This window comes from Trichechus manatus, unplaced genomic scaffold (genome assembly GCF_000243295.1).
Source record: "Trichechus manatus latirostris isolate Lorelei unplaced genomic scaffold, TriManLat1.0 scaffold00028, whole genome shotgun sequence".
In the NCBI taxonomy this organism is placed as follows: domain Eukaryota; kingdom Metazoa; phylum Chordata; class Mammalia; order Sirenia; family Trichechidae; genus Trichechus; species Trichechus manatus.
In genome coordinates, this window is record NW_004443964.1 from 1,042,892 (window position 1) to 1,060,034 (window position 17,143).

The 17,143-nt window shown below is 62.2% G+C and overlaps 1 protein-coding gene across 1 annotated transcript in view; it reads left to right on the top strand.

Annotated features, from left to right (window-relative positions):
* Positions 1–13,254, top strand: part of FASN (fatty acid synthase) — a 16,198-nt gene extending 2,944 nt beyond the window's left edge. Inside the window, exons 5-40 of the mRNA XM_023729195.1 lie at positions 22–144; positions 218–333; positions 416–550; positions 1,180–1,639; positions 1,720–1,907; positions 1,990–2,179; positions 2,437–2,531; positions 2,775–2,909; positions 3,094–3,297; positions 3,455–3,570; positions 4,060–4,232; positions 4,323–4,514; positions 4,596–4,676; positions 4,757–4,954; positions 5,127–5,297; positions 5,368–5,571; positions 5,732–6,036; positions 6,282–6,653; positions 6,735–6,899; positions 6,978–7,096; positions 7,200–7,354; positions 7,466–7,669; positions 7,776–7,926; positions 8,005–8,303; positions 8,428–8,550; positions 8,813–9,036; positions 9,121–9,322; positions 9,459–9,610; positions 9,695–9,786; positions 10,054–10,205; positions 10,282–10,527; positions 10,718–10,900; positions 11,412–11,645; positions 11,747–11,961; positions 12,075–12,173; positions 12,259–13,254. Of these exons, the coding sequence (XP_023584963.1) occupies positions 22–144; positions 218–333; positions 416–550; positions 1,180–1,639; positions 1,720–1,907; positions 1,990–2,179; positions 2,437–2,531; positions 2,775–2,909; positions 3,094–3,297; positions 3,455–3,570; positions 4,060–4,232; positions 4,323–4,514; positions 4,596–4,676; positions 4,757–4,954; positions 5,127–5,297; positions 5,368–5,571; positions 5,732–6,036; positions 6,282–6,653; positions 6,735–6,899; positions 6,978–7,096; positions 7,200–7,354; positions 7,466–7,669; positions 7,776–7,926; positions 8,005–8,303; positions 8,428–8,550; positions 8,813–9,036; positions 9,121–9,322; positions 9,459–9,610; positions 9,695–9,786; positions 10,054–10,205; positions 10,282–10,527; positions 10,718–10,900; positions 11,412–11,645; positions 11,747–11,961; positions 12,075–12,173; positions 12,259–12,648 (6,863 nt within the window). The 3' untranslated portion in view covers positions 12,649–13,254. The remainder of the gene's footprint in view (positions 1–21; positions 145–217; positions 334–415; positions 551–1,179; positions 1,640–1,719; positions 1,908–1,989; positions 2,180–2,436; positions 2,532–2,774; positions 2,910–3,093; positions 3,298–3,454; positions 3,571–4,059; positions 4,233–4,322; positions 4,515–4,595; positions 4,677–4,756; positions 4,955–5,126; positions 5,298–5,367; positions 5,572–5,731; positions 6,037–6,281; positions 6,654–6,734; positions 6,900–6,977; positions 7,097–7,199; positions 7,355–7,465; positions 7,670–7,775; positions 7,927–8,004; positions 8,304–8,427; positions 8,551–8,812; positions 9,037–9,120; positions 9,323–9,458; positions 9,611–9,694; positions 9,787–10,053; positions 10,206–10,281; positions 10,528–10,717; positions 10,901–11,411; positions 11,646–11,746; positions 11,962–12,074; positions 12,174–12,258) is intronic.
* Positions 13,255–17,143: the final 3,889 nt, after the last annotated feature.

Consider the following 17,143-nt stretch of genomic DNA (forward strand, 5'->3'; position numbering starts at 1 on the left):
GAGCCGCCACACTCCCCCCAGGGAACGGGTACTGCCGCGCCGAGGCTGTGGTGGCCGTCTTGCTCACCAAGAAGTCCCTGGCCAAGCGGGTATACGCCACCATCCTGAACACGGGCACCAACACGGACGGCTACAAGGAGCAAGGTGGGCTGCCGGGAATGGGGGGGCGGCAGGTGGGGGCGCGGGAGGCCGTGGTATGAGGCACCTCTCCCTCCAGGCGTGACCTTCCCCTCCGGAGAAGCCCAGGCGTATCTCCTCCGCTCAATGTACGAGCCAGCCGGGGTGGACCCCGAGTCCCTTGAATATATCGAAGCCCACGGCACGGGTACCACGGTGAGGCCCTGCCTGCCCGTCCGCCCTGCGCGCCCAGCAGAGGTAGGGGGACGGAACTGTGACCCTCCCATGCTCCCTGCAGGTGGGTGACCCCCAGGAGCTAAACTGCATCGCCCAGGCCCTGTGTGCCACCCGCCAGAGCCCACTGCTGATCGGGTCCACGAAGTCCAACATGGGTCACCCCGAGCCTGCCTCGGGGCTCGCAGCCCTGGCCAAGGTAGGCACGTCAGCTGGCCGCCCGGGCCGCCCACCCACCTGGTGGAGGGGCCAAGGCTGGGCAGCAGGGTGGGCCCCTCAAGCAACCAGCTGAGCACGCACTCCACTTGGCCAGCACCAGGACTGGGTCTTCTGGGAAGCAAGAAAGGCTCAGAGAAGGAAGGAAGGAGAATAGGCAGGTAAAAGTGGCAGGCGGCCAGCAGGCAGGGTGCCGGCCCCACCTGGCAGGCCCGGTTCAGCCAGGTGTACCCGCTGTGGGCTGGGAGGGCACGTCTGCCTGCCATCCCATCCCCATGGCCTCCCGACCACGGAGGGTAGGGGCCAGGCTGTAGGGGACCTCCTAGTGGACCAGGGCCCCACTGTCTTTCACCTGGCTGGCCGGCACTATCTGTAGCCGTGGAACACGGCAGGTGCGGGCACACAGCCAGCCTGCCGGGTGGGCCTCGGAGGGGAGTGGGCATGCCCTCGCTCGACGCACACCCAGACCTGGGCACAGCGACGGCGGGTTAGTCATCGGCCCTGTGTGGTGGGCAGCACAGTGGGGTTGGAGGGTGGGACTTGCCTGTAGTCCCAGGTGAGACGAGGGTACGGTCTGGGGACCGCCTGCCCGCTCATCCTCCCCGCCTGCAGGTGCTGCTGTCTCTGGAGCATGGGCAGTGGGCCCCCAACCTGCACTTCCACAACCCCAATCCCAAGATCCCGGCACTGCAGGACGGGCGGCTGCGGGTGGTGGACCAGCCCCTCCCGGTGGGCTACGGCAACGTCAGCATCAATTCCTTTGGCTTCGGCGGCTCCAATGTGCACGTCATCCTCCAGCCCAATGCCGTGCGGCCCCCAGCGCCCACCCCACCTGCCCTTCCCCGGCTGCTGCAGGCCAGCGGGCGCACCCCCGAGGCTGTGCAGGGCCTGCTGGAGCAGGGCCGCAGGCACAGCCAGGACCTGGCCTTCCTCAATATGCTCAATGACATCGCAGCCACCCCCACCTCCTCCATGCCCTTCCGCGGCTACACCGTGCTGGGCATCGAGGGCGAAGCCCAGGAGGTGCAGCAGGTGCCCGCCGGCGACCGCCCCCTCTGGTTCATCTGCTCCGGTGAGCCCTGCCTCCTTCCCTCCCGCAGGAGGATGGGGCAGGTGCGTGGTCTCCCTGACCCCCGGGCCGTCTCCCCGCAGGCATGGGCACGCAGTGGCTCGGGATGGGGCTAAGCCTTATGCGTCTGAGCAACTTCCGAGAGTCCATCCTGCGCTCAGACGAGGCCGTGTCGCAGTTTGGGCTGAAAGTGTCGGACCTCCTGCTGAGCACGGACGAGAACACCTTTGACGACATCGTTCACGCCTTCGTCAGCCTCACCGCCATCCAGGTGCGCGGGCCCCTGGGAGGCTGCGGCAGGTGCAGGGCAGGCCAGCAGGAGCAGCCCGGCAAACCCGCGGTCCTGCCCCCAGATCGCGCTCATTGACCTGCTGACTGCCATGGGGCTGCGGCCGGACGGCATCGTCGGGCACTCCCTGGGCGAGGTGACCTGCGGCTATGCTGACGGCTGCCTGACGCAGGAGGAGGCGGTGCTGGCGGCCTACTGGAGGGGCCAGTGCATCAAGGAGGCCGACATGCCACCGGGCGCCATGGCGGCCGTGGGTAGGCGTCGGCCTGGGGCTCCTGGGCGGCCCTCGCACTCCCGGGAGGGCGGACAAGGGCCGTGGGGCCTGGTGCTGCTGGCAGTGGGCAGGCTGACCCAAGGAGCTGTGGGGGTGTGTGAGGGCCCAGCCCTAGGGTGTCATTACCGGGCCCCGAGATGGGAGTAGCGACGCCCTCCCTAGATCAAACGCAGCAGAGACAGCGCTCGTAAAGGTGGTGCAGTGCGAGTCAGCACCGTGGTTTCCCTCTGCCCGCAGGCCTGTCCTGGGCCGAGTGCAAGAAGCGCTGCCCCCCTGGCATCGTGCCTGCCTGCCACAACTCCGAGGACACTGTCACCATCTCGGGGCCTCAGGTTGGTGCTGTGGCCACAGTGGGTCCCCCACGTTGACCCGGGGCACAGCCTGGGCACTGGGAGGTGAGACTGGGGTGCGAACCCCAAAGGAACGGGTGGGCCAGGCTCGGCCCTGGGGAGGCCCTGAGCTCCTCTGCTCTGGGACACGGTGCCCCCTGCGGGTGCCAGGCTGCCAGCATGCAAGAGATGGTGCCGCGGGAAGCTCGTCTGCTCTGGGCCCACCCTGACGTCGCCCCTCCTCAGGCTGCCATGTCCGAGTTTGTGGAGCAGCTGAAGCAGGAGGGCGTGTTTGCCAAAGAGGTGCGGACGGGCGGCATGGCCTTCCACTCGTACTTCATGGAGTCCATTGCGCCCACGCTGCTCCAGGCACTGAAGAAGGTGGGTGCTGGCCCGGGTCACAAGGCTCGGTCCCTGCCGTCAGGGGGCCTGTGCTCAGGTTGGGAGTCCAAACCCCCTGGACGCTGGCCAGCATGTGAGGGCTGGTGGGGGTGGCCTGGAGGAGGGGCCTGGGATGGAGCTGGCGTGGCGGCCTGCTGCCCCGCTGAGCCAGCCTGTGTCACAGGTGATCCGGCAGCCGCGGCCTCGCTCACCGCGTTGGCTCAGCACTTCTGTCCCTGAGGCCGAGTGGCAGGGCAGCTTGGCGCGCACCTCCTCAGCCGAGTACAATGTCAACAACCTCGTGAGCCCCGTGCTGTTCCAGGAGGCACTGTGGCACGTCCCCGAGAACGCCGTGGTAGTGGAGGTCGCGCCCCATGCCCTGCTGCAGGTGTGTTCTGCCGGAGCCCGCGTGCGCCGAGGAAGGATGAGGGCGGGGTGGAGGGGCAGTCAGGGGCCCCGGGAGGGGATGTGTGACGGGATGAGGCACGGCCCGCGGACGTTGGGTGGTGCAAGGAAAGGCCCCAGCCCACGTCTGCCCCCCTCAGGCCATCCTGAAGCGAGGTCTCAAGTCCAGCTGTACCATCATCCCGCTGATGAAGAAGGGCCACAAAGACAACCTCGAGTTCTTCCTCAGCAACATCGGCAAGCTCCACCTCAGCGGGTAGGCCCGCACCTGCATACCTGTGCACCTCGCACCTGCGCATCTGCCCACCTGTGCACCTCGCACCTGCGCACCTGTCTACCTGCACACTAGGCACACGTGCCCACATCTGTACCTGCCCACCTTTGCACTTGCCCACCCCGCACCTGCCCACCCTGCACTTGCCCACCCCGCAACTGCAGACTGACTGCCACCTCTGCTGGCCTGGGTCCTCCACTTGGTCCTGCAGGGGGGACCCCAGATTTACCACCCAGGAGAGGGGGCGGCAGGGTGTGTATCAGCCGTGGGCTCGCTGCCCGGGGAGCCCCGGGGGCCCGGGTGGCCTTGGCAGTGGGTGGGGAAGAGCCCTGAATGTCGTGGTTTTCCTGTGCACCCCGAGCACCCCGTCTGGCAGGGGGTGGTAGTCTAAGGGGAGATGGTTCGAAGCAGGCACCCAGTGGGATTTCCAGAGCCCCGCGGCCGTGCCCCTCATGCCCCTCCCCCCACCAGCATCGACGTCAACCCCAACGGCCTCTTCCCGCCCGTGGAGTTCCCGGTCCCCCGGGGCACGCCTCTCATCTCACCCCTCATCAAGTGGGATCACAGCCAGACCTGGGACGTGCCCGCTGCCAAGGACTTCCCCAGCGGCTCCAGCTCGTCCTCTGCCACTGTCTACAACATCGGTGCGGGCGGCCGGCGGGCGGGCGGGCGGGCGGGCAGCGGGCCGCGGGCCGCGGGCAGGAGGTGGGGACTGAGGCCCGTGTGTACCGCAGACACCAGCCCTGAGTCCCCCGACCACTACCTCGTGGAGCACCGTATCGACGGACGTGTCATCTTCCCTGCCACCGGCTACCTGTGCCTGGTCTGGAAGACACTGGCCCGCGCTCTGGGCCTGGTCATGGAGCAGATGCCTGTGGTGTTTGAGGACGTGACCTTACATCAGGCCACCCTCCTGCCCAAGACAGGTGAGCCATGGGCGGCCCGGGACGGGGCGGGGGGGGTGGCCCAGGGCGGGGGGCCAGGCTGACTGCACCCACTGCCCGCAGGGACTTTGCCGCTGGAGGTGCGGCTCCTGGAGGCCTCCTGCATCTTTGAGGTGTCTGAGAATGGCAACCTGATAGTGAGTGGTGAGTGGGGGCCACGGGGACGCTGGGCCCGGCACCGTGCTGCTGTGCTCCTAAGACCCTCCCTGCTGCGCCACCCATAGGAAAAGTGTACCAGTGGGAGGAGCCTGACCCCAGGCTCTTGGACAACCAGGACGGCCTGGCCCCTGCGGAGCCTGCGGTGCCTGCGGAGCCTGCGGCCCCATCCTGCCTGGCCCAGGGCGACGTGTACAAGGCACTGCGGCTGCGCGGCTATGACTACGGCCCCCGTTTCCAGGGCATCCTCGAGACCAACCTGGAAGGTGGGTCTGCACGTGGACGCTGGTCACACCAGCCCGGGTGGCCTGGGAGGCGACTCGACCGACGGCAGCCCCAGGGGCATCCCCAGGCGTGGGCGTGGGAGCCCCAGGTGCCCCAGAGCCAGGGTGTGTGAGTGGTGAGCCCAAGGGCACGTGTGACCCCGACTCCCTGCAGGCACCACAGGCAAGCTGCTGTGGAATGACAACTGGGTGACCTTCCTGGACACCATGCTGCAGCTGGCCATCCTGGACTTCAGCCAGCACAGCCTGCGCCTGCCCACCCGCTTTGGCTGCGTCCGCATTGACCCCGCCACCCACCAGCAGAGGCTGCGGGACCAGGGCCGAGGTAGCCCCGCCCCACCTCTGCCCCTCCCCCGGCGGCACTCCGAGGTGCTCACCGTCCTTGTCTCCTGCAGCGGCCGACGTGGCGGTGAACAGATACCTGAACAGCACAGTGGCGGGCGGCGCCCTCATCACGGGGCTGCACGCCTCGGCGGCCCCGCGGCGGCAGCAGGAGCAGTTCACCCCAATCCTAGAGAAGTTCAGCTTCACGCCGCACCTGGAGGTCGAGTGCCTGGCAGACAGCGCGGCCCTGCGGGCGGAGCTACAACTGTGCACGGGTGAGGCCCAGCCCACCCCACGGCCCCCACCCTGCCCCATAGCCCTCAGCCTGCCCCATGAGGCCCCCAGTCCTCCCCACGGAGCCCCCAGCCCACTGCACGGCCCCCAGCCCGCCCGGCCTGCAGACTGAGACCCCAACATCTGTCTCTCCCACCCCAGGTTTGGCGCAGACTCTGCAGGCCAAGGCCGCTCAGCAGGGGCTGAAGATGACTGTGCCTGGGCTGGGCGGGGCCTCGGCCCCCCGGGACCCCCCACAGCATGCCCTGGCGAGGCTGCTGGTAGCCGCCTGCCAGCTGCAGCTCAATGGGAACCTACAGCTGGAGCTGGGTCCCGTGCTGGCCCAGGAGCGCCTCCTGCTGGCCAACGACCCCCTGCTGGCTGGCCTCCTGGACGCGCCGGCACTCAAGGCCTGTGTGGACACGGCCCTAGAGAACATCAGTGACTCGAGGATGAAGGTGGTAGAGGTGGGTGCGGACGTGGACACGGTCACAGCGGCGGGCGCCCCTCGACCTGGGAGGCGTCACGTGGGTGCCACCGTTGGTGCCATCATGGGAGACCTGCCCCGGTGACCGAACGGTGTAGACGGCCTCAGGGCAGAGCAGAGCGCTTGGGTAGTCGTCCTGCGTCTGCCGCCCAGCGGGCCCACTAGCGGGTCAATTGGGGACACGTGCCCGTGGCAGCTGGTCCAGGAAGAAGCTGTTCCCCCCAGGTGCTGGCTGGTGAGGGTCACCTGTACGCCCGCATACCGGAACTGCTCAAAACGCAGCCCGTGCTGCAGCTGGACTACACGGCCACCGACCGCCATGCCCAGGCCCTACAGGCCGTGCAGGAACGGCTACAACAGCAAGACGTGGTCCAGGGCCAGTGGGACCCCGTGGAGCCCGCACCCAGCAACCTGGGCGCAGCTGACCTTCTGGTGTGCAACTGTGCCGTGGCCACCCTCGGCAACCCCTCTGTGGCTCTCGGCAACATGGCAGCGGCCGTCAAGGAGGGCGGCTTCCTGCTGGTGCACGCTCTGCTCAAGGGGCACACACTTGGGGAGACCATGGCCTTCCTCACCGCTGCCGACCTCCTGAGCCAGGTGCTGGGGCGCGTGGGCTGGGGGCAGGGCTGGGAGCTGCATGCGGGTGGGAGCCGCTAACCACCCCCCCGCCCCCTGCAGGATGAGTGGGAGAGCCTCTTTGCCAAGGCCTCGCTGCACCTGGTAGGGCTGAAACGGTCCTTCTACGGCTCTGTGCTCTTCCTCTGCCGCCGGCTGGCCCCCCCGGACAGCCCCATTTTCCTATCCGTGGAGGACACCAGTTTCCAATGGGTGGACTCACTGAAGGTCAGAGCCCTGCCCGCCCCAGTGCCAGGACGGTCCAGCAGTACCACCCAAGGCTGACCCTTCCTGCCTCCCTTGCAGAGCATTCTGGCTGATGCCTCCTCCCGGCCTGTGTGGCTGACGGCCATCAGCTGCGCCACTTCGGGCGTCATGGGCATGGTGAACTGTCTGCGCAAGGAGCCCGGGGGCCACCGTGTGCGGTACGGCCCCTCCCCTGCCTCCCGTCTCCCCATCTCATCTCCTTCCCTTTCCCCTCCCTCACCTCCCCATCCCCTCCCACCTCACCACCCCGGCCGCCCACAGGTGCATCCTGGTGTCCAGCCTCAGCAGTGAGTCCCCCATGCCCCCGATGGACCCGAGCTCCCCGGAGCTGCAGAAGGTGCTACAGGGGGACCTGGTGATGAATGTCTACCGCGATGGCGCCTGGGGGGCCTTCCGCCACTTCCCGCTAGAGCAAGGTGGGCCCCCTGCCCTCCCCCCATTCCCCACTCCGGGCTCCCCTGCCTCACCAGCACCCCCAGCCCTGGTGCCTGCCGGCCCTCGGCAGCCTGGCCTCCTGCCTCCCACAGGCAAGCGGGAGGAGCAGACAGAGCACGCCTGTGTGAGCCTGCTGACCCGTGGGGACCTCTCCTCTATCCGCTGGGTGTGCGCACCCCTGCGCCACGCCCCACCCGCCAGGCCTGGCGCCCAGCTTTGCCGTGTCTACTACGCCTCACTCAACTTCCGTGACATCATGCTGGCCACGGGCAAGCTCTCCCCCGATGCCATCCCAGGTACATGCAGCCCCCGGGGAGAAGAGCCCATCCAGGGATCTGGGGGCCTCCTGGGGCATGCTCGTGGGGCAGTGGGGCACAGGGGCTCACTCCACGTCCCCTCCAGGCAAGTGGACCACCCAGGACAGCATGCTGGGCATGGAGTTCTCCGGCCGTGACGCCAGTGGCAAGCGCGTGATGGGGCTGTTGCCCTCCGAGGGCCTGGCCACCTCCGTCTTGCTCCCTGCGGACTTCCTCTGGGACGTGCCTTCTGGCTGGTGAGTGTCAGAGTGCTGGGGCATCCAGGGGCCCTTCAGTCCTTGGCCAGAGCTAACCCACTTCCCGCGCGCCCACAGGACCCTGGAGGAGGCGGCCTCGGTACCTGTGGTCTACACGACAGCATACTACTCGCTGGTGGTGCGTGGGCGCATCCGGCGCGGTGAGACCGTGCTCGTGCACTCGGGCTCGGGTGGCGTGGGCCAGGCCGCCATCACCATTGCCCTCAGCCTGGGCTGCCGCGTCTTCACTACCGTGGGGTCCGCCGAGAAGCGCGCGTACCTGCAGGCCCGCTTCCCGCAGCTCAGCAAGGACAGCTTTGCCAACTCCCGCGACACGTCCTTTGAGGAGCACGTGCTGCGGCACACAGCCGGGCGGGGTGAGCGCGCGTCCCCCCAAGTCTCCAGGGGAGTGGGTGTCGGGGAGGGACGGCGTCTGCTCTGGACCTCACAGGTGGGCTGGGCAGCAGGCGGACCTTGAGGACCCCGTTGTCTGTCCCCCAGGCGTTGATCTGGTCCTGAACTCCTTGGCGGAGGAGAAGCTGCAGGCCAGCGTGCGGTGCCTGGCACAGCACGGCCGCTTCCTTGAGATCGGCAAGTTTGACCTGTTCAACAACACTGCGCTGGGTGAGGCCCGGGCAGACGGAGTGGGCGAGTGGACGGGGCAGGGGGTGGGCAGGCAGATAGGGTGGGTGGACGTGGCAGGCAGACAGAGTGGGTGGACGCAGCAGGCAGGAGGGTGGACAGGGCAGGGGGTGGGCAGGCAGACGGAGTGGGGGGACCTGGCAGGCTGGAGAGTGCACAGGGAAGCAGGCAGACAAGGTGGATGGACAGGTCAGGGGGTGGGTGGACCCTGGGAGCCACGAGTGAGCCTCCTGCCCGCCTCCAGGCATGGCCATCTTCCTGAAGAATGTGACCTTCCACGGCATCTTGCTGGATGCATTATTTGAGGACGCCTATGCCGACTGGCAGGAGGTGGCAGCGCTGCTGCGGACGGGCATCCGCGATGGCGTGGTGCAGCCTCTCAAATGCACTGTGTTCCACAAGGACCAGGTGGAGGAGGCCTTCCGCTACATGGCTCAGGGCAAGCACATAGGCAAGGTGGTAGTCCAGGTGAGGCCGGGGCCTGGTGGGCGGGCAGGCGGGCGGGTGTCCTCGCACACAGGCTTCCAGAGCAAATGGTGCCACTGGTCACAGGTGAAAGAGGAAGAGCAGGGTGAGGTGCCACCGGGGACCAGACCTGCCCTGACCACAGCCATCTCCAAGACCTTCTGCTCGGCCCACAAGAGCTACATCATTGCTGGCGGCCTGGGTGGTTTTGGCCTCGAGCTGGCCCAGTGGCTCATACTGCGGGGGGCTCAGAAGCTTGTGCTGACCTCCCGCTCGGGGATCCGGACAGGTGGGGGAGCCTGAGGGTGCGATGGGGTGGGGGAGCTCCTATCCCTGGGCCTGCCTGCCCTGGGGCCCTACGTCTAGGAGGGCTCGGGGAGGGTGGCACATCTGTGCCAGCCCGCCCAGCGCCCCGCGTCCCACAGGCTACCAGGCCAAGCAGGTCCATGAGTGGAGGCACCAGGGCATCCAGGTGCTTGTGTCCACCAGCAACGCCAGCTCGCTGGAGGGAGCACGGAGACTCATCGCAGAGGCTGCACAGCTCGGGCCCGTGGGGGGTGTCTTTAACCTGGCCATGGTGAGTGCAGCCCCACGAGGCCTGGAGCTGGGGAGGAGGGGCCAAGGGTTGACCAGGCTGGTGCTGAAGGGCCTGCTCACCCAGGTGCTGAGAGACGCCATACTGGAAAACCAGAGTCCTGAGCTCTTCCAGGACGTGAACAAGCCCAAGTACAGCGGGACGCTGAACCTGGACAGGTGGGCGCCCACAGCACCCCACGCTCTTCACCCGGCCAGCTGACTGTGTCTTGGATGGGCCTCTTCTGCCCCGGGGCCCCCCTCCACCAACCAAAGCGCTTCGGGGGCACGGGTTCTTGCTGCAGAAGCCAGCTGCCCCTGGGATCTGCGAGCCCTCAGCGGACTGGCACCTCCCTTCCCAGGCAGAGCCTGCCCCTGAGGGTGGGGGCAAGGGCTCGCGAGCAGGGCAGGGCAGGGCAGGGCAGGGCTGACACCTGCTCCCCACAGGGTGACCCGGGAGGCATGCCCTGAGCTGGACTATTTTGTGGCCTTCTCCTCTGTGAGCTGTGGGCGCGGCAACGCCGGCCAGGCTAACTACGGCTTTGCCAACTCCACCATGGAGCGCATCTGTGAGCAGCGCCGGCACGACGGCCTCCCAGGTGGGCCACCAGCCCCGCCCGGCCACACCCAGCCCCGCGCCCCATCCCCCTCGCTGACCCGCACCCCCGCCCGCAGGCCTGGCTGTGCAGTGGGGTGCCATTGGCGATGTGGGCATTGTCCTGGAGGCCATGGGCACCAACGACATGGTCATCGGTGGCACGCTGCCCCAGCGCATCGTCTCCTGCCTGGAGGTGCTCGACCTGTTCCTTAACCAGCCTCACCCGGTGCTGAGCAGCTTCGTGCTGGCTGAGAAGAAAGCAGCGGCACGCAGCGGGGGCGACGGCCAGCGGGACCTGGTGAAGGCCGTGGCACACATCCTGGGTGAGTGCAGTGGGCGGGGACAGTGGGCCCAGGGGAAGGGCTTGGTGCCCAAGCCGGGTTCAGATCCTGCTCTGTCCCGACACACTTGCCTCCTCGCTGGTGGCCCCAAGTCCTGCGTGGGCCTGGCCATGTGGCTCACGCGCCAGCCTCACCCCAGCTGCGGCCCTACTGACAAATTGTGCCTCCTTAGGGATCCGAGATGTGGCGGCCGTCAGCCTGGACACCTCGCTGGCGGACCTGGGCCTGGACTCGCTCATGGGTGTGGAGGTGCGGCAGACACTGGAGCGAGAGCACGGCCTGGCGCTGTCCATGCGGGAGGTGCGGCAGCTCTCGCTGCGCAAACTGAAGGAGCTCTCGTCACAGGCCACCGAGGGTGCGTGGTGGGCGGGCGGGGTCGCCGCTTCCAGCCGAGGGTCTTCTCCAGCTCTCAGGCAGCCTCCTTCGCTCCTGCACCTGATGGCCCGTGTGTCTGGTGACCCTGGGGCAGGGGAGCACGGTTCTTCCCCCCACTGACTGCAGACCACCCCCATCCTTGCTCCTTCCCGAGAGCACTCAGCGCCTAGCACTTTAGGGCATCAGCAGCCTCCCAAGTCAGCTGTGTGTGTGTGTGTGTGTCTGCGTGTGCATACATGTCTGCACACGTATCTCTGTGTGTGTGCATAGGCGCATGTATTTGCATGCGTGTGTGCGTGTCTGCATGTGTCTGTGTACATTTCTACATGTATATCTTTGCGCATATCTGTACGTGTCTGCACGTGTATGCGTGTATGTCTACATGTGTATGTGTGTGTGTACGTGTCTGCATCCGTGTGTGCGTGCGCGTCTGTGTCCGTGCGTACCTCCGTGTATTTGGCCAGCCCTTCACCCAGCCGTTCTCCTCACAGAGTTGGTGTCCCCCGGACCCACGAAGGACAGCCCCGCAGCCCGGCAGCAAGCCCAGCTGAACCTGAGCATGCTTCTGGTGAACCCCGAGGCTCCAACACTGACGCGCCTCAACACCGTGCAGAGCTCTGAGCGGCCGCTGTTCCTAGTGCACCCCATCGAGGGCTCCCTCAGCATCTTCCACAGCCTGGCCGCCAGGCTGAGCATCCCCACCTACGGCCTGCAGTGCACCCGAGGTGTGGGCGGGGGGCGTGGGGGCACAGGGGGCAGGTGGTGGTCCATCCCCTGCTGGGGACCCCACCTGTGGCCATCCTGCTCAGCCCCCGTGCCTTTGCAGCTGCACCCCTGGACAGTATCCAGAGCCTGGCCGCCTATTACATGGACTGCATCCGGCAGGTACAGCCCGAGGGCCCATACCGCATCGCCGGCTACTCCTACGGGGCCTGCGTGGCCTTTGAGATGTGCTCCCAGCTACAGGCACAGCAGGGCCCTGCCCACAACAGCCTCTTCCTGTTTGACGGCTCCCACACCTATGTGTTGGCCTACACCCAGGTGAGGCTGGGGTCTTTCTGGGTGAAGGTCTCGCCCTCTCCCCTCTCCCAGGAGGGTCCCTGGTCACCCTCAGGCCACCTGCTTGGCTGCAGCACCTCCTCCTCCCTTTGCAGAGCTACCGGGCTAAGCTGACGCCGGGCTGCGAGGCCGAGGCCGAGACTGAGGCCATGTGCTTCTTTGTGCAGCAGTTCACGGACATGGAGCACAGCAGGGTACGTCCAGGCCCTGGGCGCAAGGAGCTGGGTTGGGGTCGTGGAGGCCACTCTCTGGCCCCACGTTGAGAGCCTGTCCCCACAGGTGCTGGAGGCCCTGCTGCCGCTGAAGGACCTGGAGCAGCGCGTGGCAGCCACGGTGGACCTAATTGCCCAGAGCCACCATGACATCAACCGCCAGGAGCTCAGTTTTGCGGCCTTCTCCTTCTACCACAAGCTGCGCGCGGCTGAGCAGTACGCGCCCAACACCAAGTACCACGGCAACGTCACACTGTTGAGGGCCAAGACAGGCAGCACCTACGGGGATGACCTGGGTGCCGACTATAACCTCTCACAAGTGTGCGACGGCAAGGTGTCGGTGCACGTCATCGAGGGGGACCACAGGACCCTACTAGAGGGGAGCGGCCTGGAGGCTGTCATCAACATCATCCACAGCTCCCTGGCCGAGCCACGGGTCAGTGTGCGTGAGGGCTAGCTGCCCCACAACCCAGCCAGCACCCCATCCGATGGCATCCACCACCCACCCCACCCCAGCACCACACCCAGGCTGCGCCGGGCTGGGGAGGGTCCTGCCGGTGGGACCCCCACCCCACGGCCCTGACTGCCGCTGTCCTGGGCCCACACCACTGCCTCGATGCACGCACAGCCGCCCGGGCTGCTGCTAGAAGTAGGTCTGTCCTCCCGTGCCAAGCGGGCCAGCCGGCTGACCCAGAGAGCCGCCTGCTCTGTGAAGGGTCTGCCGAGGCCCGCAAGAGCCGGGCTGAGCCTTTTTTGTTCCATGTGGGGTTTGCCGTGTGGGTTCATCTGTTGTTTCTCCGTTTGGGTTCTCGTATTTATTGTACCTCTGGGAGAGCTGCCGGGCGACTTTGTCCACCCCCCGGAGATGTCCAACACTCGTCCTTGGGCGCCAGGGTCCAGGGCCTGGCTCTGGCCCCTGCACGGCAGGCCCCAGGCTCGCGGTTCTGGCCACGGTGCCCGGGCCGCACCTATGATACAGGGGCCTGGGGGCACACAGCCCCTGGCTGAGTGGGGCCTGGCCCCTGTGGAGGCACCTGGAGCGCCGAGTGTGTGTGTGTGTGTGTGTGTGTGTGTGTGTGTGAGTCAGTGTGTGTGTGTTTTCATTTTTCAAGAACACAATTCAAACTGCTGCTTGGATTCTGGAACGTCGCTGTAACTGTTGTGTAAAGATGCATGTCTGGATCCTGTCTCATTTTTACACCAACGTGGTAAAACACTGCTCCTGATGTTCTGTCCTCCCGACCCTTCCCCATTAAAACGCACGTAACTTCTGCTTCTGTCTGTGTTCATGTCTTATCCTGCCCCAGGCCCATGGCTGTGGGTGGTCCTGGCTCTGCCCGCACCCAGCCCTGCAGCTTTGGCCAGCTGGGGTGGGGGTGGTCAGAGGGGAGCACAAGACTCAGCTGCGGGGCTGCCGGGCTGCGGGGCTGTGGGGCTGTGGGGCGGGAGTGTGGCGTGCCCCATGGGCAGCACGGATGGGAGGGGCACCACATGTCAAGGGCCAAGGCGGACACACCCTGTGGACCAACCTGGGCCGAGGGCAGCACCCAAGGGTGGGAGGATCTGACACCTCCAAGTCACCATGTGCTCAGGAGAGGCCAAGCTTCTCTACTCCAGCCAAACACCAAGAAAAAACTACAGCCCCACCCCAACACATGCCAGGAAGGCCCAGTGACATCTAGACTGCCACACTTCCTAGGCTGAGCAAGATGCCTGTCCCCCCTGCTGAAGTATCACAGAAGGCCCAGTGACTGCCACACTTTCGAGGCTGAGCAAGATGCCTGTCCCCCTCTGCTGACGTATCACAGAAGGCCCAGTGACTGCCACACTTTCGAGGCTGAGCAAGATGCCTGTCCCCCTCTGCTGACGTATCACAGAAGGCCCAGTGACTGCCACACGTTCGAGGCTGAGCAAGATGCTTGTCCCTCCCTGCTGACGTATCACAGGAGGCTCAGTGGAGAGGTGGCTTTCTCTACCAGCTAGTGGTAACTAGCCACCCCCATAGTTTTAGTGGCGGCCACTTGGGAGCAGTAACAAGGCACTCACCCCTTCCAGCCAGGTTGGTACCAGCAGAGGGCTAGTAGAAACCAGAACCTCCACCTCTGCCCAGCAGAAACACTGGCCTCCTGGAACCAGGACTTGAGCCCCCACCTGCAGTAACATGGCAACACCCTGCCCCTCCCTCTGCTGGAGTGGTATCAGGGGAGGCTACCTAAAACAAGGTTTAATTAAGATTCAGACTCTCATAATACCCAAAATGTCCAGGTTTCAACTGAGAAAATAACTTGTTATACCAAGAACTAGGAAAATCTCACCTTGAATCAGAAAATACAATCTATAGGTGCTAACACTGAGATGACACAGATGTTGGAATTATTGGACAGATTTCAAAGCAGCCACCATAAAAATGTTTCCGTAAGCAATTACAAACACACTTGAAACGGAAAAATAGCCTCAACAAAGAAATAGATGATACGAAGAAGAACCAAATGGAAATTTTAGAACTTAAAAATATGACAAAAAACTCAATGGATGGGCTCAATAGCAGACTACGGAGACAGAGGAGGAAATTACTCAACTTGAAGATGGAACAATAGAAACTACCCGATCTGAACAACAGCGAGAAAATAGATTGAGCAGGGAGGGGTGTGTGTGAACAGCCTCAGGAACTTTGTGGGACTATAAGAAAAGATCTAACATTTGTGTCATTGGAGTCCCAGATAGGCAGGAGAAACAGACAGGGCTGAAAAAACTACTCAAAGAAATAGTGGCTAAAAAATCCACAAATTTGGCAAAAGACATAAACCTACAGATTCTAGAAGGTCAGTGAACTCCAAACAGGATAAACCCAAAGTAATCCACACCAAGACACATCATAGCCACTCTTCTGGAAACTAAAGACAAAGAAAATCTCAAAAGCAATGTGAGAAAAATGACACCTCACCTACAGGTAAAAGCAATTTGAATGATAGCAGATCTCTCCTTGGAATCCATGGAGGTCAGAAGGAAGTGGCACAACATTTTCCAAGTGCTGGGAAAAAAAAACAAAAAACCATCAACCCAGAATTGTATGTCCAACAAAAGTATCCTTCCGGAATGAAGGGAAAATCAGGAAATTCTCAGTGGAATAAAAACAAAGATAATGTGTTGCTAGCTGGTCTACCTTAAAAGAATGGTGAAAGGAAGGTCTCTAAGATACCACAAATAGATCAATGGAACAAAATAGTCTAGAAATAGACTCACACACTTATATGGGCAACTGATTTTTCACAAACATACAAAGGTAATTCAGTGCAGAAATGATGTCTTTTCAACAACGGCACTGGTACAACTGGCTATATGCAAAAAAAAGAGGAGAAGAGAAGAACTTGGGTCCATATCTCACAGCACACACATAAATTAACTCAAAATAGATCATAGACTTAAATATAAATTCTGAAACTGTAAAACATTTAAAAGAAAATATAGGAGAAAATGTGACTTTGGGTTAGGCAAAGATTTCTTAGATACAACACCAAAAGCATGGTCCATAAAAGAATAAATTGTTAAATCGGACTTTATTAAAATTCAATTATTTCTGATCTTTGAAAGACACTGTTAAGAGAATGAAAAAATAGTCATAGACTGGTAGATAGTATTTACAAGTTACATATGTGATAAAGGACTTGTATCAGAATATATAAAGAACTCTCAAAATTCAACAATAAGAAAACAACAATTGGTGAATTTATGTTAATGGAGGAGGAACAACTCAGAAAAGGAGGGTGAGAATGGTTACACACTCAAAGAATGTAATCAATATCACTAAATGGTACATGTACAAACTGTTGAGTTGGTGTATGTTTTGCTGTGTATATCCTCAACAACAAAATAAATATATACTAAAAAAAAAAGAAAATTTTTTTTAAATTGTGCTTTAGGTGAAAGTTGACAGAGTAAATTAGTTTCTCATTAAACAGTTAATACACTAATTATTTTGTGACATTGGTTGTCAACCACATGATGTGTCAACACTCTCCCCTTCTCCATCCTGGGTTCCCTGTTACCATTCCTCAAGTTTTCCTGTCCCTTCCTGCCTTCTCATCTTTCCTTTTGGGCAGGTGTGTCCATTTAGTCTCATATACATGATTGAACTATGAAAACATTCCTCACTTGTGTTATTGTTTGTTTTATAGACTTGTCTAATCTTTGGCTGAAGGGTAAACTTCAGGAGTGACTTCAGTTCTGAGTTAAAAGGGTGTCCAGGAGAGACGTGGCCAAGATGACGGAGTAGTCACACGCTTCCTCTGGTCCCTCTTACAACAAAGGCCTGAAAAAACAGGTGAATTGATTATACATGACAATGTAGGAGCCCTGAACATCAAAGGCAAAGTTGAGGAATCAGACTGAGTGGCAGGAAGAGGGAGAGATTGTTCGGAAGCAGCAAGGAGTTGCCAGACCTGACCCAGCGGGAGCTGGCACCCTTCAGGCTGGATCGGCTGGTGTGTGCGGCGAGGCAAGCAGTGGCACTCGGGGGGTGTTTTCCACATTAGGAAAGATTTGGTGGCAAAGAGTCTACTCAGGCCTCCAGAACCAGTGAAAAGTGGCGCTCAATCGGTAAAACATAAGTACGTGCGTCTGACCTACTGGTGCAGATCAAAAAACACTTCCTTTGGGAAAAAACCTCTCTCCCACTTACCTGCCCCCTCCCTACTCTGCACCAGGTCCACGGCCAGCTTCAGCAATTGCCGGGTCCCCTGTGGCAGAAGTAGGACCCGTCACGCACCCTGAGCCATTCTCCCAGCCTTGGAGAGTGAACAAATTAACAAACAGGAAAATAATGTTCCAGCTCCCCAAAGCCAGGAACTCAGGGTAGGCACACCTCCTTTGCATAAGCGCAGGCATAGGGATCCACAGACTTTGAATGCCTTTCACCCCTGCATAGACCTGTGTGGGCCCATTTCAACAGCGTA